Source organism: Rhinoderma darwinii, chromosome 3 (assembly GCF_050947455.1).
Source record: "Rhinoderma darwinii isolate aRhiDar2 chromosome 3, aRhiDar2.hap1, whole genome shotgun sequence".
Lineage (NCBI taxonomy): Eukaryota > Metazoa > Chordata > Amphibia > Anura > Rhinodermatidae > Rhinoderma > Rhinoderma darwinii.
In genome coordinates, this window is record NC_134689.1 from 183,119,148 (window position 1) to 183,145,842 (window position 26,695).

Genomic DNA, 26,695 nt, shown 5'->3' on the forward strand with positions numbered 1-26,695 from the left:
TATTCTATTTGACACCCTTACCATTTGGCAATCCTCACTTCGGGTATTGTGGTGGTCTCACCACCTTGGGAAACATCTATGCTTAATTGAGAATAAAGTAAATTCTGCCTCGCCTATGATAGTTTGGGATGCTTTCAAAGCATATATTAAAGGTTTGCTTCTCAAAGAGATTTATTCAGAATTAAAGAAATTTCACATACAGTGCATTCAGAAAAGTCTTCAGACCCTTTCACTTTTTTCACATTTTGTTATGTTGAGGCTTTGTTCTACAATAAAAAAAATATAATTAAAATCACGTTTTCCCCATCATTCTGCACTCAATAACCCATAATGACAATGTAAAAACAGAATATTAGAAGTTTTTTTGCAAAAATTAGCAAATTTGTTGAAAATTAACATCTCAAATTTTACATGGACATAAGTATTCAGACCCTTTGCTATGACACTTGAAATGTAGCTCAGGGGGGGCTCCTATTTCTCTAGATCTTCTTTGAAATGTTTCTACATCTTGACTAGGGTCCACCTGTGGTAAATTCATTTGATTGGACATGATTTGGAAAGACACACCTCTGTCTATATAATTTCTCACAGCTGACAATGCATATCAGAGCAAAAAAACAAGCCATGAGGAGGAAAGAACTGCCTGTAGAGCTCATAGACAGGATTGTGTGGAGGCACAGATCTGGAGAAGGGTACGAATTTTTTTTTCTGCTGTACTGAAAGTTCCCAAGAGCACAGTGGCCTCCAGAATTCTTAAAACCAAAAAGTTTGGAACAACCAGGACTCTTCCTAGAGCTGGTCGCCCCACCAAACAAAGTAAATCGGGGAGAAGGGCCTCAGTAAGAGAGGTGTCCAAGAACCCAATGATCACTCTGGCTGAGCTCCAAAAGATCTTGTGTGCAGATAGGAGAAACTTCCAGAAGGTCAACCATCACAGCAGCACTAGAGCAAAGAATGACTACTAGCCCCATTATAGCCCTGGGGACGCTACATTGGTAGCGAAACATGTCAAGGGGGGGGGGGGTTGTCTCGCTTTTAATTTCCGCGTTCATCTAGCAATTATATGTTCAATTCTGATAGTCATTTGGTGCTTGTTCAGCGTTCTGCAGCTGCTAACTGATATACGGCTGCATGGGTCTAATATATGTATCCACTCTAAATATCCTGGCAACATATCTGAACTCGCTACTCATTGCTAGTCTACATAGGCTAATTTTAACCCTGTGTGTTGTGTCTTTTTTGGAAATATTTAAATTTATGTTAATAAAAGTTATATCTTAGTTTACTTTCTGGTACTATTTAGTAGTTGGAAATCAGTTTTTTTTTGGGGCCTTAGGCATATTAGTACTTTGAATTCTCCTCAGTAAGAGAGACAAAAACCCATCTGGAGTTTGCAAAAAAGCACCTAAAAGACTCTCAGACTGAGAAACAAGATTGAATGTTTTGTCCTCAATTCTAGGCATCATGTCTGGAGGAAACCAGGCACTGCTCATCACCTGCCCAATACCTTCCCTACAGTGAAGCGTGGTGGTGGAACCATCATGCTGTGGGGGTGTTTTTCAGCGGCTGGGACAGGGAGACTGCTACATTCATCTTTCCCTCAATTCTGACCAAAGCACAGAGATATTCTTAACGAAAACCTGATCCAGAGTGCTGTGGACCTCAGACTGGGCTGAAGGTTCCGACAAAGACCATAAGAAAACAGCCAGGGACAACTCTGTGAATGTCCTGAGCCCTGACGAACCTAATCGAATATCTCTGGAGAGACCTGAAAATGTCTATCCACCGACTCTCCCCATTCAACCTGACAGAGCTTGAGTGGATCTGCAGATAAGAATTGCAGAAAATCCCCAAATCAAAGTGTGCAAACCATGTGGCATCATACCCAAGAAGACAGGAGGTGGTTATCGCTGCCAAAAGTGCTTCAACTAAATATTGAGTAAAGGGTCTGAATACTTATGTTAATGCCATATTTTAGTTTTTCCTTTTCAATAAATTAGCAAAGATTACTAAACATTCTGTTTCCACTTGGTCATTATGGGGTATGGAGTGAAGAATGATGGAGAAAACTTGATTTTTTTTATTATTTTAGCACAAGGCCTCAACATAACAAAATGTGAAAACATTTTAATGGTCTGAAGACTATCCAAATGCACTGTATAATAGAAATGTAATGAAAGGGGTTTATGGATGTATGTAACTTGCAACAACATGGTTAATTTTGTACGGAGAATAAGCCCTTTGAAGTGGCAAAGAATTTGTATTTCATCTTGTTTGTGGCAACATATCCTGGATAGCTGAACCAAAGCTTGGGGTTTATTAGTTGGAAAGACAAAGTGACTTTTGACACATTGGGTGTGATTTGTACGAGCTTTAAAAAGGATAGGCAGATGGAAATCTGTTTTTACCAAACTAAGGAGCCATATTGAGGTGAACTAAGGGACGATAGGCAATTTAATATTCATGATACCTTTTCACCTTACTAGCCAGTCACCAACATTACATTTGCGTAAATAAGTTGCTGGGCAGCTCTAGAAACCGGAGTCCAGGACTAAGGATATAAAATATGACTGCTACCATAAAAGAAATTTTTTTTTTTTTAAATGCTCACATGTAGGAGGTCAGAAATAAGTCTGATTGGGCATCCAGTGTTTCCCTACCCTCAAGAAAGCAGAAAACTACAAATTGTAAGTGTTGGGCCTTCTGTTATTTTCCTCTCTTATTTCATAACGGTTTTGCACCTTTTTTATGTATTATGTATTAAGTCACGGGCGGTGGACTGTTAACGCGAACTGACGTACTATTACTTCATAGCGTTAACAGGGTACGGTGTCTGCAGACACAGTCTTAAAGCAGTAATAGCTTAACCCTATCACCGCTTCAAGGCCAGTACCGGAGCTAGCCTCTGATCCGGCCGATTAAACCCTTAGATGCAGCTCTCAAAAGCGAGTGCTGCTTCTATGGTGTTTACAAGCAGATCGGAACCCTGCAATGAAATTGCGGGATTCGGATGACTGCTCCGGCAGACCAGAGGCCTAACAATGGCCTCCTGTCTACCTAGAACAGGTGCCTGCTAGGTCCCGCCCAGAGGCGGGGCCTATAAGGAGTCCAGCCGCAGTAACAAGATGGTGCAGGCTCAGAAGCTGAGCCTGCGACATCAGCCGCTGGTGTCAGTTGCATGTTACAGCTGACACTGTGCTGTAACGGCAGGGAATGGAGCTAGCGTCGATCCCTGCCATTAACCCCTTAGATGCCGCGATTAAAAGCGACTGCGGCATCTTCGTGATTTGCAGCGACACAATGTGATCGTGAAGATGCAGATTGTTGCTATGGAAACCAGAGGCCTAATAATAGCCTACTAGTCTGCCACGTACGATAGACTATTAGGCCTCGCCCACAGATGGGACCTAATAGGCTTGATGTCAGTGAATGACTGACAGCTCTAATGCATTACACTACTTGGGTAGTGAAATGCATTAGAGTAAAGATCAGTGGTGTAGGCCCTCAAGTCCCTAATGGGACAAAAAAAAAAAAAGTTGGAAAAAGTTAAGTGTAAAAAGAAAAGTTTCAAGTTAATAAAAACAAACACTGCCTTTTTCCTATAATAAGTCTTATATTATAGGAAAAAAATTAAAACGTTAAAAAAAGTACACATATTTGATATTGCCGCGTCCGTAACGACCCAATCTATAAAACCGTAATATTATTTTTCCCACATGGTGAACACCGCAAAAAACAAAAAAAAAAAAAAAAAAGCCATAATCGCAATTATTTTTATTTCTTTTTTTATCACCACCCCTCACAAAACATGGAATAAAAAGGGATCATAAAGTCCCATGTACCCAAAAATAGTACCAATAAAAAACTACAAACCGTCCCGCAATAAACAAGCCCTTACACAGCTTTTTTTGACTGAAAAATAAAAAAGTTCAGGCTCTCAGAATATGGTGACACAATGTGCAGTGTCCAAAAGCTTATAAGATCGGGCACCATTTATCAGTGCGACACTGACCACATATCTCTGGAATATTATTTATTTACTACATTATTATACCCCCGTATTAAACCCCAAACAGAACAACTACCAAGCTAAATATGCGCTCCAAAAGCCAAATGGCTCTCTCTCCCTTCTGAGCCCTGCAGCGTGCCCAAAACAGCAGTTTAGGTCCACATATATGGCATCGTGCACTAAAATCGCATATCAGCGGAAAATTGCATTTTCACTTTGCACCATTCGCTGGGCATTAATTATTAATGGCAAAAAACACCTCTGGGGGCAAAATGCTCACAACATCCCTCCCTTAAAATGTCTCAAGAGATGTAGTTTCCAAAATCGGGGTCACTACTTGGGGGTTTGTTTTATTATTTGACCTTGGAGCCCTGCAATTGTGGGCCAATGCTCTGAAAATAACCAAAAGAGACCTCAAATGCGCATATTGCTCTTCACTTCTGAGCTCTGTCATATGTCCAGGCAAATGTTAAATGCCTTGAGGGGTGTAGTTTCCAAAATGATCACTTCTTGGGGGCTTCCACTGTATTCTGGTATCTTAGGGTTTTGCAAATGTGACATGGTGGCCAAAAACCAATCCAGCAAAATCTGCATGCCAAATAGTGCTCTTGCCTTTCTGAGCCCTGCCATTTGTCTAAAAAGCCGTTTATGACCACATGTGGGGTATTTCCGTACTCTGGACAAATTGCTTTACAAATATTGTGGTGCTTTTTATCCTTTTATCCCTGAGGAAATAAAAATATTCAACTTTTTATTGGAAAAAATGTTGATATTCATTTCTCCGGCCTAATTCCAATGAATTCTGCACAAGGCCAGTGGGGTCTAAATGATTAGTATACCTCTAGATAGATTCCTTAAGGGGTGTAGTTTGCCAAAAGGGGTCACTTTTGGGAGTTACCCACTATTTTGGTCTCGCAGGCACTTTGTAACCGTGACATGTCACCCGAAAACCATTCCAGCTAAATTTGAGCTCCAAATGGTGATCCTTCCCTTTTGACCCCTGCGGTGTGTCCAAACAGTAGTTTATCACCACATACGGGGTATTGTCGTAATCGGGAGAAATTGGTTTTCAAATGTCGGGGTGCTTTTTCTTCTTTATGCCTTGTAAAAAATGTCGATTTTCATTTTCACTACCTAATTCCACTAAATTCAGCAAAAAAAACTGTGGGGTCAAAATGCCCACTATACCCCTTGATAAATTCCTTGAGGGGTGTAGTTTGCCAAATGGTGTCTTTTTGGGGGTTTCCACTGATTTGGTCCCTCAGGGGCTTTGCTTATGCGACATGGCACCCGAAAATCATTGCAGCAAAACTTGAGCTCAAAAAGGCAAATGGTGCTCCTTCCTTTCTAAGCCCTGCCGTGTGTCCAAACAGCAGTTTATAACCACATATGGGGTATTGCTGTAATTGGGAGAAATTGCTTTTCAAATGCTGGGGAGTTTTTTCTCCTTTAAGTTTTATTGGAAAAAAAAAATTATTTTTCACTTTCACGGCTTCATTCCACTAAATTTAGCAAAAAACTGTGGGGTCAAAATGCTCTCCATACCGCTTGATAAATTCCTTGAGGGGTGTAGTTTGCCAAATGGTGACTTTTTGGTGGTGTTTTCACTGTTTTGGTATAAGAAGACCTCTTCTAACCGGACATGGTGGCTAAAATATATTAGAATAAAAAGAGGGCCACAAAATCCTCTAGGTGCTCCTTTGCATCAGAGGTCTGTTTCAGTGAATTAGAACACTAGGGCCACATGTGGGATATTTCTAGAATGCAGGCAATATTGAGCTGCATTTCTCTGGTAAAACTTTGTGTTACAGAAAAAAAAAAAAAGGGATTAATAATGAATTTCTACAAAAAAAGATGATATTTGTAAATTTCAGCCCTACTTTGCTGTAATTCTTGTGAAACGCCTAGAGGGTTAATAAACTTTCTAAATACGGTTTTGAATACTTTGAGGGGTTCCGTTTTTAAAATGGAGATTTATGGGGGTTTGCATTGTATGGGCGCCTCAAAACCACTTCACAACTGAACTCGAACCTGTACAAATAGACTTTTTACATTTTCTTGAAAACGTGAGAAATTTCTGCTAAAGTTCTAAGCCTTGTAACGTCCTAGAAAAATAAAAGGATGTTCAAAAAAAATTTATGCCAATTTAAAGTAGACATATGGGAAATGTTAATTAGCATTTATTTTGTGTGGTACTACTATCTGTCTTACAAGCGGATACATTTAAATTTAGAAAACCGCTAATTTTTGCAGTTTTTCACAAGTTTGGTGTTTTACACAATAAAATACTGAATGTATCGACAAAATTTGACCACTAACTTAAAGTACAATGTGTCACGAGAAAACAATCTCAGAATCGCTTGGATAGGTATAAGCATTCCAGAGTTATTACCACATAAAGTGACACGTCAGATTTGAAAAATGGGGCTGCGTCCTGAACGTGCCAACTAGTCCATGTCCTTAAGGTGTTAAGCAATTAAAGAGGTTTGTTAGCGCGACACATTGATGGCATATTACCATATGCCATCAATGTGTGATCATTGGGAATCTGACCACTAGGATGCCCTAACAATCATGGGAATAAAGGGGCCTCAGTACTGGGTTGAGCGCTGAAGGACTTTTGGAGTTTTACCAGACAGCACCACTCATCTGAAGCAGTCTCTGGTATTGCAGTTGAACCGCATTCAAGTGAATTTGAAGCTGAGCTGTGATATTGGAAAAATCTAGGGCATTGTGCCTAGAATACTCGAAGGAGCAAAGGCGCGCAGTGGGTCATTCATCCCTACAATTTCTGAGTGTCACAGTGGTCGCACCAACCCAACTTCATTGGCATAGGCGCAACTTTAAGCCCCTGGACACCAATGCAAAATGTGTGACCGTGCCCCTTATCTACCATGTGCCATTCATAATAGTGGTGCCTACTGTGGCAGGGAGACATCTTGGCAACAGGTGCAGCCACACCCTCTGCACCCCCTATAGTTATGTGAAGGATCACGACTATGTATATTCGTGTGCTTGCAAAAATCATTATTATCCTTACATAAAGCTTCTCAGTATATCATATTCTGCTATAACGCTATGTAGTATGACAAGATGGCACAAGATGGCGATGGAGCATGAGACAACGCCCTGGAATGTGAACAAAGCAACTTACTGAATAAATAAGAAAAGGGCATGTTTGAACAAGAACCAATTAGCACCTTGGAGGCGTCCCAAGATCATATACTGTAATTCTTCCCGCGCTACTCGGTGAAAACCAGGCTGACTGAGGACCTGACCTCCACAGTTACACAGCTGATCGCTGACATTATAAAATAAAACACAATAGCTATGTTGAAGCATATAAAAAATACATCTTACCGTAAAACCATTCTCATCTTGTGCATTTATATCAGCACAATGGGCAACCAGTAGTGCAACCACTTGGATGTGGCCTTCACTAGCAGCAAGCATAAGCGCACTCATTTTCTTCCTGCAAACAAGTAGTATACAATATAAGACAAATAAAAACTGCTTTTTAATGTTTTTTTATAGTAATATACAGTGTCAAAATACATAAAAAAACAAATACATATAAAAACTGCTGTTCGTATAGGAAACAGAAAAGGGTTGGTAAACATTAAAGGAACAGTGTCATCACAAATTTTTTTTTCATATGTTAAAGATGTTAGTGCTTTATTAAAAACGTTTATATTTATTTGTGTGTTTGTGTTTTACTTTTTCTTATTTTTACACTTTTTCTTCCCTATGGGGGCTGCCATTTTTTGTTCCATTTCTGTATGTGTCGATTAACGACACATACAGACATGGAATACGGCAGCCACAGTCCCATAGGGACTGCGAACGGCTCCCGTCCTATCCACTTCTGTGTATGCCGTCTGTGTGGGAACTGCGCATGCGCCGCTCCCACAGTCCAATTTGAAATTGGCGCCGTCCGGTGCCATTTTCCTGTGGACCGGAAGTCGCGGCCGGACAGTAAGATTACTACTTCCGGTCGCGGCTTCCGGACTTGTGCACTTGGACCAGCGGCAGCAGACGGAGCGGACGGGCTGGAGGGAGCCGCGGCGGCAGGAGCAGGTAAGAGATTTCAATGTATGTTCGTGTTTGTGTACGTTTACTACTGTATGTAAACCTACTACACTGTGTTAGCTCAAAAAATGGCGACACACAGTGTAGGAGGTTAGACCGTTCAAACCCCTCGTTTATCCCGGCACTAGCCAGGATAAAGGAGGGGGGGATGCTGAGAGCTCACTAGAGCGAGGGCTTTTTACCCAATTTTGCAATGCTGCAATTTTGGGAATAGCTCCATCTAGTGACCAGCAATGGGAAATATTATAAATTAGAATCTAATTTATAATATTTCCTGACTCGTGAAAAAAATAAAAGAAAATTGGAACAATGTTTAATCACCTACACACTAAATGTTTAATTAAAAAAAAAAAAACATGTTTTTCTGGCAACACATTCCCTTTAAGCAAGGAAGGGATGTGGGTGTCCCCTATACACAATAGGGATAGCAAAATGCTGGGCTATTGAAGATAGAGATGCTTTCTAGAACTGATATTACGGTCATTCAAGCCAGTCATGAAATTTTAAAATAAAGTAGGATTCCACAGTAGAATGAACAGTAATATTTAAACAAAACGGAGTGACTAGAATTAGGCTGCTCCATTTGCTCCTTTGTATATCTATAGAAATAAGGGGAATCCATAGAAAATATGTAACAGTCCCTGCACATGGATTATACTCCCATAGGAATTGAGAAACCCAACTGTGTGTATATATATATATATATATATATATATATAAATAAAGGTGATTACATCACGATTTGTGTCACTAAGTGTATACACAGAATCTCAGTGGCAATAAAACACTCAATTGAAAAATCAATGTGCATGATGTAGTAAACTACATGCGTTGTTTGGTCTAAAAATATTAGTGTCTAATAGTTCTCGTTTATCACATTTCCACAAAGAATACAGATTTAACCCCTTCACGACCAGCCCACGTAGATTAACGGGCTGCTGTGCTGGGCTTTTCTCCTGCAGCCCGTTAATTCACGTGGTGCCAGAACAGAGTGCACAGCGCTCTCCCTCTGCTCTGAATCTCTCAGCACACGCTGCTACTAGCAGCCTAAGTGCTGAGAGAAGACATCAGGACAGGATTGGTGTCGGTCCTGATGACGTGATCACCATGATAAAGCTATCATGGTGTTCACAGCAAAGTTTGTTGCAGCAACAAACTTTTGTGCTGTTTGTTACACTGTTTCTCCTCCCTCCCTGTCAGATCGTTCTGAGACAGTGGGGGAGAAGAAGCTGTGCCGAGCAGCTGCTGTGTGTCTCCTATAAAGACACACACCGACTGTGAAAAACACACACAAATAACACCTCCACATAGTTTAGGTAGATAGTACTCAGACTAGGACAATTAATTAGTTAATAATCAATTAGGGCTTATAATGGGTGTAGATAGAATAGATAGATAGATAGATAGATAGATAGATAGATAGATAGATAGATAGATAGATAGATAGCTCTATCTATCTATCTGTCTCTCTCTATATATATTTAGATCTATAAAATTATATAGATATATTTATATACTGTGTGTGTACATATATATATACTTACACGTCTATATTATATATATATATATATATATATATATACACACACACACACACGTAATATATGTTATATATAGACATATATTTGAAATTTGTTAATACTAAAAATTAATAATTAGGGATGTTGTATATCTATATCATCATATAGATATATACGTACATGTAATATATACGTATACACACATATACTTATATAAATCTCTTCATATATTTTACACGTCTGTAAATTCTAAATACATTGATTCATTGTTAGGCTGTGTTCACACAGAATTTTTTGCAGGAGGAAAATTCCTCCTGCAAAAACTGCTCCGGACGTTTTTTGCACAGTGGTTTGCCAAAAACTCGTCAAAACACTCGTCGAGGTGTTTTTTTTTACCCTTCTGACTGATTGAAATGGGGTTTTGGAGGCGGAAACCGCCTCAAGATAGGTCATGTCGCTTCTTTTTACCGCGATGCGTTTTTTTTGCTCACGGTAAAAAAAGCTCATCCAACTCCCATTGAATTCAATGGGAGACATTTTCGGGCGGTTTTTGCGGAGCGGTTTCCACGCCAAAAAACTTGTAAAAAAAACTGTGTGTGAACAGGGCCTTAGGGTTGTTCATAAATTTATTGATCAATGGATTAGTGGACTTTTTCTTTGTTACTTTTATTAAAACGGTTACAAAAAAATAAGTAAAAAAAAAAATACGTAAAAAATGGCACGCAAGTTATATACCACTTAAAGGAACAGTGTCATGGCAAATAATTTTTTTTATATGTTAAAGATGTTAGTGCTTTAATAAAAACGTTTTTATTCATTTGTGTGTTTGTGTTTTACTTTTTCTTATTTTTACACTTTTTCTTCCCTATGGGGGCTGCCATTTTTTGTTCCATTTCTGTGTGTGTCGATTAACGACACACACAGACATGGAGTACGGCAGCCACAGTCCCATAGGGACTGTGAACGGCTCCCGTCCCATTCACGTCCGTGTACGGCGTCTGTGTGGGAACTGCGCATGCGCCGCTCCCACACAGTCCTATTCGAAATTGGCGCCGTCCGGCGCCATTTTCCTGTGGACCGGAAGTCGCGGCCGGACTGTAATATTACTACTTCCGGTCGCGGCTTCCGGACTTGTGCACATGGAACAGCGGCAGCAAAGGGAGCGGACGGGCCGGAGGGAGCCGCGGCGGCAGGAGCAGGTAAGACATTTCAATGTATGTTAGTGTTTGTGTGTGTTTACTACTGTATGTAAACCTACTACACTGTGGGTTACCTCAAAAAATGGCGACACACAGTGTAGGAGGTTAAACCTTTCAAACCCCTCGTTTATCCCGGCACTAGCCAGGATAAAGGAGGGGGGGATGCTGAGAGCTCACTAGAGCGAGGGCTTTTAACCCAATGTTGCAATGCTGCAATTTTGGGAACTAGCTCCATCTAGTGACCAAAAATGGGTAGTATTATAAATTAGAATTAATTTATAATATTTCCTGACTATTTCCTGACTCGTGAAAAAAATAAAAAAAATTTGAACCATGTTTAATCACCCACACACTAAATGTTTAATTTTTTTAAAAAAAACATGTTTTTCTGGCAACACCATGCCTTTAAGAGGCATTTGCTCTCTTGGATTCTGATAGTGAATGGGGTGACTTTTGGGGGGTTTCTGCTGTTTTGGTCCCTCGAGGGCGTTGCAAATGGGACATGGCACCGAAAACCATTATAGCAAAATTTGACCTCCAAAACCCAAATGGCGCTCCTTCCCTTCTGAGGGCTGTAATGTGTTCAAATATAAGTTTATGACCACATATGGGGTATTGCCGTAATCAGGATAAATTTCTTTACAAATGTTGGGGTGCTTTTTCTCCTTTATTCCTTGCAAAAATTAAAAAATGTCTATGTTTCCTCAGAAGAAATGTAGATTTTCATTTTCACAGACTAACGCCAATAAATTCAGCAAAAAACCTGTGGGGTTAAAATGCTCACTATACAACTAGATAAATTCCTTGAGGGGTCTAGTTTCCAAAATGGGGTCACTTTTTGGGGGTTTCCACTGTTTAGGCACCACAAGACCTCTTCAAACCAGACATGGAGCCTAAAATATATTGGAATAAAAAGGAGGCCTCAAAATCCACTAGGTGCTCCTTTGCTTCTGAGGCCGGTGTTTCAGTCCATTGGGACACTAGAGCCACATGTGGGATATTTCTAAAAACGGCAGAATCTGGGCAATAAGTATTGAGTTGCGTTTCTCTGGTAAAACCTTCTGTGTTACAGAATTTTTTCTATTACAAATGAATTTCTGCAAAAAAAACTTACATTTGTAAATTTCACCTCTACTTTGCTTTAGTTCCTGTGAAATGTCTAAAGGGTTAAGAAACTTCCTGAAAGCTGTTTTGAATACTTTGAGGGGTGAAGTTTTTAAAATGGGGTGAATTTTGGGGAGTTTCTAATATATAAGGCCCTCAAAGACACTTCAGAAGTGAACTGGTCCCTGAAAAAACAGGTTTTGGAAATTTCTTGAAAATGTGAGAAATTGCTGCTAAAGTTCTAAGCCTTATAACGTCCTATAAAAATAAAAGGATGTTCAAAAAACGATGCCAACATAAAGTAGACATATGGGAAATGTTAACTAGTAACTATTGTGTGTGGTATTAATATCTGTTTTCCAAGCAGATACATTCAAATTTAGAAAAATGCAATTTTTTGCAAATTTTCTATAAATTTTGGTGTTTTTCACAAATAAATATTGAATTTATCGACTAAATTTTTTTACAGACGTAAAGTACAATATGTCACGAGAAAACAATCTCAGAATCGCATGGATAGGTAAAAGCAATGCGGAGTTATTACCACATAAAGTGACATGTCAGATTTGAAAAAATCGCCTGCGTCCACAAGGCCAAAACAGGCTGTGTCCTGAAGGGGTTAATAACTTTAGTTTAATAACTCCGTAGCATTTTCTTTTCTTTTATGAAAAGGTTGATTTTTTTGAGTACTAATCTCGCCCAATTCATCGGGGGAGGGGCGACAGATCATGGGTATATGCCACTAGGAGGCTTAACGCAGTAAATGACAGTTCACAGCGTGATCTCGTGAGATCACGCTTGCTCTGCTGTAAGTCCCACACAAACGTTACCGAAGTGTCGGGATCGTGAATAGACATCGCGTCCTGTGGAGGTGATGTCTAATAACTCTCAAGACACTTCAGTAACGTTAATGTGTGAGCATGTGACTGCACATCATGATCTAGCAACCTGTCACAACGATCACATTGCTCCTAACAGCAGCTAGAGACAGCTGATATCACGGAGCTTTCACCCGGAGACTACTCCGTGTAGTCTCCGGTCATGTGTTCGCTGTGACAGCATGTCACATACATGCCGATGGTAAGGAGCTCCATGATACAGCTGTCTAGAGACAGCTGTATCACCGAGCTTCAGAGTGGTCTCTGGTCAGGTAATCGCTGTGACAACCTGCCACAGCGATCACCAGTTGCATCCTCTCCCTATATGGCAGACTGAGAAGAAAAATGTAATGCAAAAAAAAAACACTTTTTTTTTTCAATAACATTTTTCTCTATAAATAAATTTGTCTATCTCCTACACAGCGACTTTGGCCACACACGACACATGTCGACCGGCCAAAGATCGCTATGTCCCGGCGCCATTGCATGTAATAAAAGTCTATGTGGTTGTGCCGCAACGCACAAGTTGCCACGACATGACAGTTTACTTACAGGTCGCAACGCGACCACATTGACTTTCATTACTTGCAGTGTAGGCAATGGGACATAACGATCTTTGGTCGGACAACCTGTACACGGAGTATTTTGCAGGCAGAAAAAAAATCTGCCTCAAAAGTCCTGAAGGAATTTTGAGGCAGATTTTGACCTGCCTACACTTTTTGCCGTGTTTTTCGCATGAGGCCATTGAGTAACGCGGGCGTAATACGTTTTTTTACTGCTTCCCAGCCGCCCGGGAAAAAACAATTTCGGCTGTATATTGGTGATGATTCCGACGTGGTTTCCACGGCAAAAAAACTCTGTGTGAATTAGGCCTTAGGGCGACGAAATTTTACCTGCGCATTTGCGTAGGCAATGTCTGCAGCGGATTACAGTACAAGGCAAGTAGATGAGATTTTACAAAACTCATCTGCATGCTGCAGACATTTTACACGGCAGATTTTCAAATCTTTGATAGGTCGTTAAAACACCTTGGGGTCTAAATCATTTTTGGGGTGTCAAAGGGGTTTTCTAGTCCACAAAAATTGATGGCCTATCCTCAGGATAAGGCCCTACTCACACAGGGTTTCCCAGCCGTATGATGGCTGTTCAAAAAAACGTCCGTTACACGGCTGCAGTAGGAACAATAGATCCCAAATGGGGCTATTCACACGACCGATTTTTTTGGATGGCCCGGTAAACCGTAAACCGGTAAAAAGTAACATGCCCTATTTTCGGCCGTTCTCCCGGCCCCCATAGAAGTCTATGGGGTCAGATAATACACGGCCATCATTTGAATGAGTTCCGAGTGACCGCCGAGTCTTCCGTCACTCGCTCACTCCTCCTCCTCCTAGTGCGAAGTGCATGTGGAGGGTGGTATTTTTTTTGCTCCCTATAGGAGCGGAATCCCCAATCCCCGGTCACAGCTTCAGCAACACTGTGGCCATGATTTGGGGATTCTGCAACAGGAGAAGTCCCTGACTTCACTGTCCATATATGGACAGTGAAGTCAGGGACTTCTCCTGGAGCCGTCCTCTACAGGAAGGTAGGGGGGGTGCTATCTAGGTGCCATCTATGAGGGGTGGCTATGTACAAGGGGGCTGTGTAGCACTACCTACACGTGAGCTGTGTGGCATTACCTACGGGGGGCGCTGTGGCATTACCTATGGGGGGGGGGGGCGCTGTGTGGCATTACCTACGGGGGGGAGGCGCTGTGTGGCATTACCTACGGGGGGGGGGGGGGGGGAGGCGCTGTGTGGCATTACCTACGGGGGGGGGCTGTGTGGCATTACCTACGGGGGCGCTGTGTGGCATTACCTACGGGGGGCGCTGTGTGGCATTACCTACGGGGGGGCGCTGTGTGGCATTACCTACGGGGGGGGGGCGCTGTGTGGCATTACCTACGGGGGGGGGCGCTGTGTGGCATTACCTACGGGGGGGGGGGGGCGCTGTGTGCCATTACCTACGGGGGGGGCGCTGTGTGGCATTACCTACGGGGGGGCGCTGTGTGGAATTACCTACGGGGGAGGCGATGTGTGGCATTACCTACGGGGGGGGCGCTGTGTGGCACTACCTACGGCGGGGCTCTGTGTGGCACAACCTACGGCGGGGCTCTGTGTGGCACAACCTACGGCGGGGCTCTGTGTGGCACAACCTACGGCGGGGCTCTGTGTGGCACAACCTACGGCGGGGCTCTGTGTGGCACAACCTACGGCGGGGCTCTGTGTGGCACAACCTACGGCGGGGCTCTGTGTGGCACTACCTACGGCGGGGCTCTGTGTGGCACTACCTACGGCGGGGCTCTGTGTGGCACTACCTACGGCGGGGCTCTGTGTGGCACTACCTACGGCGGGGCTCTGTGTGGCACTACCTACGGCGGGGCTCTGTGTGGCACTACCTACGGCGGGGCTCTGTGTGGCACTACCTACAGGGGGGTCTGTGTGGCACTACCTACAGGGGGGTCTGTGTGGCACTACCTACAGGGGGGTCTGTGTGGCACTACCTACAGGGGGGGTCTGTGTGGCACTACCTACAGGGGGGGGTCTGTGTGGCACTACCTACAGGGGGGGTCTGTGTGGCACTACCTACAGGGGGGTCTGTGTGGCACTACCTACAGGGGGGTCTGTGTGGCACTACCTACAGGGGGAGCCTGTGTGGCACTACCTACAGGGGGAGCCTGTGTGGCACTACTTACATGGGGCTGTGTGGCAGTATCTACAGAGGGCAGTGTGTGGGATTATCTACAGAGGGAAGTGTGTGGGATTATCTACAGCGGGCAGTGTGTGGGATTATCTACAGCGGGCAGTGTGTGGCATTATCTACAGCGGGCAGTGTGTGGCATTATCTACAGAGGGCAGCGTGTGGCATTATCTACAGAGGGCAGCGTGTGGCATTATCTACAGAGGGCAGCGTGTGGCATTATCTACAAAGGGCAGTGTGTGGCATTATCTACAGAGGGCAGTGTGTGGCATTATCTACAGAGGGCAGTGTGTGGCATTATCTACAGAGGGCAGTGTGTGGCATTATCTACAGAGGGCAGTGTGTGGCATTATCTACAGAGGGCAGTGTGTGGCATTATCTACAGAGGGCAGTGTGTGGCATTATCTACAGAGGGCAGTGTGTGGCATTATCTACAGAGGGAAGTGTGTGCCAAAAAATGTACAAATTAAATTCATCCGATTTTAAAACTGACAGGGAGAAAAACGGCTGTTTTTATCGGCTGACACTCGGACCCTGTCGTGTGAATAGAGCCTTAGCCATCAATATCTGTAATGGTGGTATGGTGTCAGCGAACCAGCCTTAGAATTTTTTTCGCTAAAAGCCAGTTTGCGCACCATTCATTGTAAGCGCCACCTTGCTCCCAGCGTGTAAGAAATCCACACATATTTGGTATAGTTGAAGTCGGTAGAAATTGGCAAAATGTATTCAGGTGTGTTGACCCAGTGGCATGCACCAGATGTAAAAAAAATACAAAAATCACCTAAAATCACACACATTTTTTTCAACTTTATTTTCCATTTTTCCTTCCATATTTTTAAAAAAAAAGTTAAATATCTCTATCATTTTTTTCACAATATGGAAGCCCAATATGTCCTGAAAAAAACAAAACCAAATACATGTAGGGTGGAAAAATAATAGAACAACAATTTGCTTTTAAATTGGCACATGGCTAAAACTTCAAAATGGGCCTGGTCAGGAAGGGGGGGGGGGGTGGGGGTAAAGCTTCTGGTCAGGAAGTGGTTAAGGGAACTAAGAAGACCCAGATCCAGACCTCCGTGGAGAAAAGGACTCTGGACAGGAAAAAGCCCAATGTGGGTCTTCCAGGTGCGGTGATAAATGCGGGCATGGTGAGGAGAACCCGCTATGATAAAACCACGTGCCCTCAGACTGGTGGCTTTAACAGCCACACCGTTAAATGTAGCAACCTTAAAATTCTTGTGGAAGATAAAAGAGAGAAGCCAGTGTCTGAGAGGAAAGAACCAGGGGACGACGGCCAGACAGGCCAACACTTCTGAGTAGGAACAGTGACGTGACCATTCTAGAGCCACAAGAATAGTGATAATCCCGTCGGCCTTGATCCGTCGAACAAGCCTGGTCAAAAGGGGAAGTGAAGGGAAAAGGTACAGTAGACTGAAACAACCCCACTAGAGCATTGACCGCGCGGGCCTTTAGGATACAAAGCAGGGTACCTTGCAATTGAATCTGGGCGCCATTAAGTCCACGTCCGCTGAGCCTCAACTGGAGCAAATCTAAATACCCGATCGAGAGAACAATTCCCTGCAGTTTGACCCATTCCTCCAATTTGAGGAAGTCCACGACCCAGTTGTCGACACCTCAGATGTGCACTGCCGAGAGAACAGGAATGTGACGCTCTGCCCTTGTTAGAATCGTTGCGCACTCCGTCACTACTGTTGCGCTCAGAGTCCCAACTTCATGAATTAGAGAAGGCACAGCCATGACATGGTCAGCTTGGACTCGTACAGCTAGGTCAGACAGAAGCGAAGTCCATTGCCGCAGGCAAAAGGAAGATTGCTCTTAATTCCAAAAGGTTGACGGGAAGAGAGGATTCTTGCTGGGACCACAAACATTCCTGAGACTCACATCAGTGGAAAGGATCTGCCACTTCAGTGGAAGGAAGGAGCGGACACGGGGAATGGTCAGGAAGGAGAGCCACCAGTGAAGGGCCGACTAAAAATCGACAGAGGAAGAAGGATCTATGGATCTAAAGAATCCGGAGAGCTATTCCCGCGGGAGAAAAAAAGATTGCCATTTGAAAGGTACGAGTGTGGAAACGTGCAAACGGGATGCCTCGATTGAGGCCACCATGGTGCCGAGGATTCTAATGCAGAGAAAAAGATTTTGGGATCCCTTTTTGTAAAGTCTGGATCGTGGCCTGAAAAGCGGACAATATCTCCTGGGGAAAAAACACTCTTGCTGACCGTGGTTATGCCCAGAATGGAAGTGTCTAAAAGCGGGTCAGGCAGGACTTGGAGCGGTTGGTAATCCAAACAAAATCGGGTCGAGGTATCCAGAGAGGCTACGTTGTCCTCCATGGACAAAGACTATCATCCAGGTAGCGAGTGACAGAAATCTCCCTTCCTCGAAAAAGTGTCATCCCCACAGAGACAATATTGATAAAGGCCAAATATGAGAATTACAATTTGGTAATTGTGAAGGGGGGGGGACCGTGAAGCACAGGAAGCGCTGCTTATATCAGCAAATACGGATGAATAGGTACACGTGGCTTGTGTCCACAGAACAAAAAAACTCCCTGTCCAGCACATGACAAAACAGAGAATCTATATGAAAATGATAGACACTGACGTACACGTTCAGTTTTTTAGGATCCAAAACGGGGCAAACTGACCCATCCGTTCTCGTCAAAAACACAGTTTGAGCGTGCCTAAGGGCATAGGCGCCAGGAAGGATGGGGTTTGATGGGAAACCTGATGCGACTGCTGTGTTGAGGACAAAAGGAGTGGCGAAACTATGAAAGGGCCGAAAAGAGTACCTGCCTTCTATAAAAGTAGTACGACGGACATTGCTTTGGGGCAGGTAAGAGCTCTTTCCACTTGAAGCTTCTAAGATTATCTCGTCGAGAGTGGTCCGGTAGAGATTGGAACCCGCATATGGAAGGTCAGGGATAGTTTTGAAAGCAGTCTCTGCGGACCAGCACTTGAGTCAAGCCAAGAGAGGATTTGCGTGAAAATGTAGTCACGCTAGACATTTGGTGAGAGATTCATCAGTTCCTCCTGAAACTATGCCAAGGCAGAGTTGTGCGACCCATTCAATGGTAGCCCTGCTGAACCAAACGGAAGCAAATATTGAGCACAGGACGAGCCACTAATTTAACCACTTTAGGACGGAGCCATTTTTTGCCTTTTCATTTTAAATTTTCACTCCGCCGAATTCCAAGAACCATAACTTTTTATTTTGCCGTCAATGGATTGGTGAGGGCTTATTTTTTGCGGGACGAGCTGTAGTTTTTATTGCCACCCTTTTTTAGTATACAACATTCTGATAATTTTTTATTACATTTCCTTTTTTTTTTTTGAGCTAAGATGACCAAAAAACAGAGATTTGTGTTTTCATTTTTATTTTTTTTAAAGGTGTTCACCATGCAAAGTTAAATAATGTTATACTGTAATAGTTATATTGTAATAGTTCTGACTTTTACGGACCCGGTGACACCAATATTTTTACATTTCATTAGAGGGAAAAAAATATATACATATTTTTTTTTTCAGTACTAGAAACCTTATTAAACTTTTTGTTTTTACTCAATTTATTAGCCCCCCCCCCCCCACTAAAAGGTACAATACACTTCATTACTAATGTATTACAGTATATTGTCACTTTTACAGGCTTCTGTTAAGCCCTGCTAGAGGCCAGGCTTAACAGAAACAAAGAGAAGGCAGACCTGGGGTCCTTCATTAGGCCCCTGGGCTGCCATGACAGCCATAGGCACCCCACAATCAGCCAGGAGCAGCGTACACCCCCCGCACTGGGACGTGACATTAAGTTGTGGTGCTCCAAAGGGTTGAAAGACCTATAAAGAGACTCAATATGGGGGTCCAGTGAGCCACAGAATGATGCTGCATCTAGTGGTCTTAGCCAGGCAGGAGGCTGGGGGCCACCACTGGCGATTTAGACCATTTTCAAGAGACAACCTCCATAAAGGGATAAACAACATCCAACTGAAAAGGTAGGGCTGGGCAATTATAACCTAAATCAAAATCAAGATTAATTGAACATGTAACCTAAATTACGATTAATAAACAAAATTTAGGCCACATCTCTTTTTGCATGCCATGCCATGCCCCCTAATTGCATGCCAAGCAATTTAATGAATATACATCCCCTGCTGTATACTACTGTATATAATAAATCCCGACACTGCCCCCACAGTATAATGCCCCTATAGCTGTTCCCATGCAATATAATGCCCTATAGCTGCCCTCCCTGCAGTATAATACAGTCCCAATAGCGCCTAATAAAAATAATACAAACTCACCTAACCCCGTTCCAACGACGAGTTGAGGAGATTCCTCTGCTCTTCCGGTCTGTGTGGCTCGGCACATATTTTCTGGTTCTGCTGCACCTCTGGCATATACACTACCGTTCAAAAGTTTAGGGTCACTTAGAAAGGTCCTTATTTTTGAAAGAAAAGCACAGGTTTTTTTCAATGAAGATAACATTAAATTAATCAGAAATACACTATCCATTGTTAATGTGGTAAATGACTAATCTAGCTGTAAACGTCTGGTTTTTAATGCAATATCTACATAGGCGTATAGAGGCCCATTTCCAGCAACCATCACTCCAGTGTTCTAATGGTACATTGTGTTTGCTAACTGTGTTAGAAGGCTAATGGATGATTAGAAAACACTTGAAAACCCTTGTGCAATTATGTTAGCACCGCTGTAAACAGTTTTGCTGTTTAGAGGAGCCAGAAAACTGACCTTCCTTTGAACTAGTTGAGAATCTGGAGAATTACATTTGTGGGTTCGATTAAACTCTCAAAATGGCTAGAAAAAGAGAGCTTTCATGTGAAACTCGACAGTCTATTCTTGTTCTTAGAAATGAAGGCTATTCCATGCGAGAAATTGCCAAGAAACTGCAGATTTCCTACAACTGTGTGTACTACTCCCTTCAGGACAGCACAAACAGGCTCTAACCAGAGTAGAAAGAGAAGTGGGAGGCCCCGCTGAACAACTAAGCAACAAGACAAGTACATTAGAGTCTCTAGTTTGAGAAATAGACGCCTCACAGGTCCTCAACTGGCAGCTTCATTAAATAGTATCCGCAAAACGCCAGTGTCAACGTCTACAGTGAAGAGGTGACTCCGGGATGCTGGCCTTCAGGGCAGAGTGACAAAGAAATAGCCATATCTGAGACTGGCTAATAAAAGGAAAAGATTAATATGGGCAAAAGCACACAGACATTGGACAGAGGAAGTTTGGAAAAAAGTGTTATGGACAGACGAATCGAAGTTTGAGGTGTTTGGATCACACAGAAGAACATTTGTGAGACGCAGAACAACTGAAAAGATGCTGGAAGAGTGCCTGACGTCATCTGTCAAGCATGGTGGAGGTAATGTGATGGTCTGGGGTTGCTTTGGTGCTGGTAAAGTGGGAGATTTGTACAAGGTAAAAGGGATTTTGAATAAGGAAGGCTATCACTCCATTTTGCAACACCATGCCATACCCTGTGGACAGCGCTTGATTGGAGCCAATTTCATCCTACAACAGGACAATGACCCAAAGCACCCCTCCAACTTATGCAAGAACTATTTAGGGAAGAAGCAGGCAGCTGGTATTCTATCTGTAATGGAGTGGCCAGCGCAGTCACCAGATCTGAACCCCATAGAGCTGTTGTGGGAGCAGCTTGACCGTATGGTACGCAAGAAGTGCCCATCAAGCCAATCCAACTTGTGGGAGGGGCTTCTGGAAGCATGGGGTGAAATTTCTCCCGATTACCTCAGCAAATTAACAGCTAGAATGCCAAAGGTCTGCAATGCTGTAATTGCTGCAAATGGAGCATTCTTTGACAAAAGCAAAGTTTGAAGGAGAAAATTATTATTTCAAATAAAAATCATTATTTCTAACCTTGTCAATGTCTTGACTATATTTTCTAGTCATTTTGCAACTCATTTGATAAATATAAGTGTGAGTTTTCATGGGAAAAACAAAATTGTCTGGGTGACCCTAAACTTTTGAACGGTAGTGTACATATGCATCCTATTGGCCCACGGTGTCCAAAATGCCCGTCCGATTTACTTCTTGTTTAGCCTCAATGACCACGCGCTACGGCGAGTGGACAGTGCCCGCTCCAACGATATATACAGGGTTGATGGGGTTATATACAGGAATAATGGCATTTATATACAGGGATGTTGGGGGTTATATACAGGGCTGATGGCGAGCCGGTATATACAGGGATGATGGCGGGTTTCTGAACATCATTCCTGTATGTTACCCCAATCATCCTCGTAAATAACATTGGGGCAGGTAATGAGGCTAAACAAGAAAAAAAAATGGGGCAGGCATTGTGGACTCCATGAACCAAATTATACGGCAGTAGTTCAGCGGACAGAATACATTCGCGCTAAGCCCGCTCGCGGCTCAGCACAAAGCAGTGACGTCATTGCGCCTGTCTGCGCTGGGCTGTGAGCAGTCAGAGCTATGCAGTGAATAGTAGAGCAGGGAACTTACAATTGAATCCTATAGTAGAGGAGGGAATGTATCTGCGTCCTGAGAACACAGAAACACTTGAAATTGGAAACAAAACTAAATGTGCAAGATGGCCTTTGTTATTTGCGATTACTTTCAGTTTCGGACTTTTTCCGATTAATTGCCCAGCCTACTGGGAGGTAAAGGAAAAGGTCTTTTTGGGGTACTTCCACTCCTTGAAGTCCACCTCCTCGAACGCTGAGTGGGAAAAACCTTTTGCGACTATTTAGGTTGGCGAAAGTAGACTGCTTCTAGTGAAGGCTTTGTGTCCGTTACCTGTAAGGTTTCGCAAACCGCCTTAAAGGAACAGTGTCATGGCAAATAATTTTTTTTATATGTTAAAGATGTTAGTGCTTTAATAAAAACGTTTTTATTCATTTGTGTGTTTGTGTTTTACTTTTTCTTATTTTTACACTTTTTCTTCCCTATGGGGGCTGCCATTTTTTGTTCCATTTCTGTGTGTGTCGATTAACGACACACACAGACATGGAGTACGGCAGCCACAGTCCCATAGGGACTGTGAACGGCTCCCGTCCCATTCACGTCCGTGTACGGCGTCTGTGTGGGAACTGCGCATGCGCCGCTCCCACACAGTCCTATTCGAAATTGGCGCCGTCCGGCGCCATTTTCCTGTGGACCGGAAGTCGCGGCCGGACTGTAATATTACTACTTCCGGTCGCGGCTTCCGGACTTGTGCACATGGAACAGCGGCAGCAAACGGAGCGGACGGGCCAGAGGGAGCCGCGGCGGCAGGAGCAGGTAAGAGATTTCAATGTATGTTAGTGTTTGTGTGTGTTTACTACTATATGTAAACCTACTACACTGTGGGTTACATCAAAAAATGGCGACACGCAGTGTAGCAGGTTAAACCTTTCAAACCCCTCGTTTATCCCGGCACTAGCCAGGATAAAGGAGGGGGGGATGCTGAGAGCTCACTAGAGCGAGGGCTTTTAACCCAATGTTGCAATGCTGCAATTTTGGGAACAGCCCCATCTAGTGGCCAAAAATGGGTAGTATTATAAATTAGAAATAATTTATAATATTACATGGCTCGTGCCAAAAAAAAAAAATAAAATTTGAACAATGTTTAATCACCCACACACTAAATGTTTAATTTTTAAAAAAAAAACATGTTTTTAGGGCAACACCATGCCTTTAATAAGACTGTCCAAGTCAGAACTTAGTAGATTGTTTCTTATCCAGAGCCAATTGAGAATCGTAAAGTTCCTCTTCTGATAATGCCTGGGAGCCCATTCCAGTGCGACCCCTACATCATTAGGTGTGGCCAAAACTAGGTGTTGTGAAGCCACAGATGCTTGTGTAGGGGGCACACAGAAGTAGGATGACCACATGAAAACTTACGAATGCAGCCATCTTTAATTTGATTCTGTTAACTTGCTGCAGCGTGATATCACACAACAAAATACATTGAAGAGTCATTTAAATAGTCAAGATAAGAGATCTAGCCATTGTTTATTTAATGCGTTAAAACTCAAGGTAAAGACGGCTACATCTCTGCTCCCGCCATACAAGATAAACGTGTCAATTATCCAGACTGAGAACAAAAGAGTGTGTCCTTTTGGCCTCCGTGGAGCTGGTATACGTCGGTGTGTGTGTATGTGTATATATATATATATATATATATATATATATTCTTTTTTTTTTGAAAGATGGAGTAGAGTAGTAGACTACGCTATTCTATCCTGAGGGATCCCGCATAAAAAGCATATACCACACAGAATACGTTTTTTTTTTTACATGGGAGCCTATGGGTGACGGTGCCACTGTGGTTGGCATCCACCACAGGTATATGTTAAACGTATACCTCGGGGAGCTCCCGACATCACTGTCCATATAGGAATAGTAAAGTCAGGAGCTTCCACAGTTCTGGAGTCCCTGGGCAGAGCACTATTAGATGGCTCTGTCCCGGGACTCTGGCCCCCTGAAGTCACTGTCCATATATGGACCGTGACGTCAGGAGTAGTGCTGGAGTCGCAGAGCATGAGCGGATGATCTGCTCTCCGAATCCAGCGGTAGGGAACGCCTGAAGTCACGGTTCATAAATGCACAGTGACTTAAGTAGTTTTGCCAGGGCCAGTCCCCGGGCAACGTACCCACTGTATGCTGTACGGTGGGATACATTTGGGCCTTTTGTCGGAGGTAAACTGCGGTGGTCTTCCCGACTTATATCTCCGACGGAAGCGAGCAGCGTGATGTGAATAGGACCTAATATGTATGCTGTACACTTTTCTAACACCAATACTTATGAATGGCCATTTCAAATTAGAAATTTAAAACATCAAGCCACTCAAGTCTCTTGGAAAATGTATACTGGCATGTCGAAATTTTAAAGTTACTCTGTAGGTCAAAAATCTTAATTGAAACTGAAGCATATATCGTTTCCTATATGTTATTTTCCCCTATATTTTACAGAAAAATGGCAAATCTATTCCAAATATATTTTAAACCATTATTTCCTATATTTTGGTTAAGAACTATGTTTACTACAGGAGTAAAGGCAAATAAGCAAGCACAGATGCTTAAAAACGTCACCAAGCAGGAACCAGTTAGCCACGTGTAATTTCACATCCTGTGCTACAACATCATTTAAGTCACCTTGTTCGTTACAAGCAGTTTCCGTATACAGCTTGATGCCAACTCATCTGGACTGAATTGTGTTCAAGTAACAGTAAGGTTTATTTGCTATTGTAACATCCAGTAAACATGTAAAACTTTAATCACAGAAGTTAAGTTTAATTTTTTTAGCATCACAAAAAACCTATAAAGTAAAATTCTCACCTAAATGACTTGAAAATGTGGTAAAGTATAGAACAAAAAAAAGTGGGTTATTTTGCGCATTAAGTTTAGTTCATATTCCATTAATTTAGCTAACTTTTTAATATGTAATACAATTTTTTGCCATAAGAAGGACACCAAAGCAAGCAAATGATTGCTTTCAAAAACAGTCAGGCAGTTTAGCTAGCTTTAAAGGACTACGAAAAACTCTTTTGACCTAAAATAACAAAGACGAGACTTCAGGAAAGAGGTATTCTGATCAGTAACCTTTTATTGACCACCTATACGCCTCTTCACAGCAGTCACAATCGGCCCTCAGGCTAGGCTGCCGCCTTTTCATGGCAGCTTAGTTTAAGTCCTTGATGGTGTCCCTTGTTGGCTTGAGCGAGTGCTCGGCTGTTTCAGAACAGCCAGGCTCTTGCTCTAACGGAAGTGATCAGAGTTCCCTCTGGCCTGTTTAACCCCTTAGATGCCGCGGTCTATAGCGACCGCAGCATCTACATGGTTTACAGAAGAAGGAGGCTCCCTATTAAGCCATGCAAGAGGCATGGCCTAAGAGTCGAGTCACATTATTATGACCACCAGCTAATATCCAAAGTAACCGGTGTGTGCAGCACGGACAGTAGCTAGACAGGCTGGGAGTGACTCAAAAGGTGCTGGTAGGTTGTCTCCTGTATCTGGAGCCATGCTGACTGCAGTGCATCCTACATTTGCTGGAGGGTGCGTGGGAAAAGATCCATAGAGCGAACAAGATGAAGGAGGTGGTCCCACAGATTCTCAAATGGGTTAAAGTCTGGCAAATTAAAGGGCCAGGGAAGTACTTGGAAGTCTTGGTCGTGTTCTTCCAACTACTGTCAGACATTTCTAGCCGTGTGACATGTCACATAGTCTTGGTGGAAGCTTCCATCTGCCCCAGGGAAGACAAAGAGCATGTATGGGTGGACGTGATCTGCAACAACGGATTCATACCCAAATCGGTTCAGAATACCTTTCACATGGATGAGTGGGCCCAGAGAATTAAATTAAAAACCTCGCTAGACCATAACGCTGCCGCCACCAGCTTGCGTTCTTCCAGCAATGATTGCAGGGTGTTTGTTCTCTGATGTTTCTTACCTGAAACGTCAAAGTCCATCCATGCGATGAAGCCGAAAACAGGGCTCATCGGAGAAGGTAACCCTTTGCCAATTATCGGTAGTGCATTTCCGATACGGTCGTGCAAATTGAAGCCTTGTTTTCCGATGCACCTATGTTAGCATAGGAGCAGTGACCAACCATCTGCTTCGGAGCCCCATACACAGTAGGGTTCGCTGAACTGTTTTATTCACACGTCTGGTAGTCCCCTGGTTGAATTTCACGGTCAGCTGCTGCACGTCGTTCAGTCCTTGCGCACCTTCGTAGCCGACGTTCACCTCTCATCAATGGCACATGTTGCTCCGCAGTTACCACGTCGGTTATTCCCACTGGTGCCATTTGTCCACTCACAGTAGCATGCGAACAGTTCACAAGCTGTGCGGTTTGAGAAATACTGCCACCGTTGGCCCGAAAGCCAATAATCATCCCTTTTTGCAACTCTGATAAAATCGCCCCTTTTACCCATGGCAACAATGATTTATATTTGTTCAGACAGCCTATCCAGACCTTATATACCAACCAAATAGAAAAAAATATATGGAATCGCCAAGATTGTAATTAGCTAAGAAATAAAGTTAACAAGTTAATTGAACCACAAGTTAAATGCCATAAAATGAAATGCAAAAAACAATGAGCGGAATCGCTATTTTTTCCATTGCCCCCCAAAAATTACAATAAAAGTTAATCAATAAAGTCCCAT

At 43.0% G+C, this 26,695-nt stretch overlaps 1 protein-coding gene across 1 annotated transcript in view; it reads right to left on the bottom strand.

The window, feature by feature from the left end:
- ASZ1 (ankyrin repeat, SAM and basic leucine zipper domain containing 1) overlaps positions 1–26,695 on the bottom strand; it is a 197,167-nt gene that overhangs the window by 114,132 nt on the left and 56,340 nt on the right. Inside the window, exon 5 of the mRNA XM_075855045.1 lies at positions 7,370–7,481. Coding sequence (XP_075711160.1) covers positions 7,370–7,481 — 112 coding nt within the window. The remainder of the gene's footprint in view (positions 1–7,369; positions 7,482–26,695) is intronic.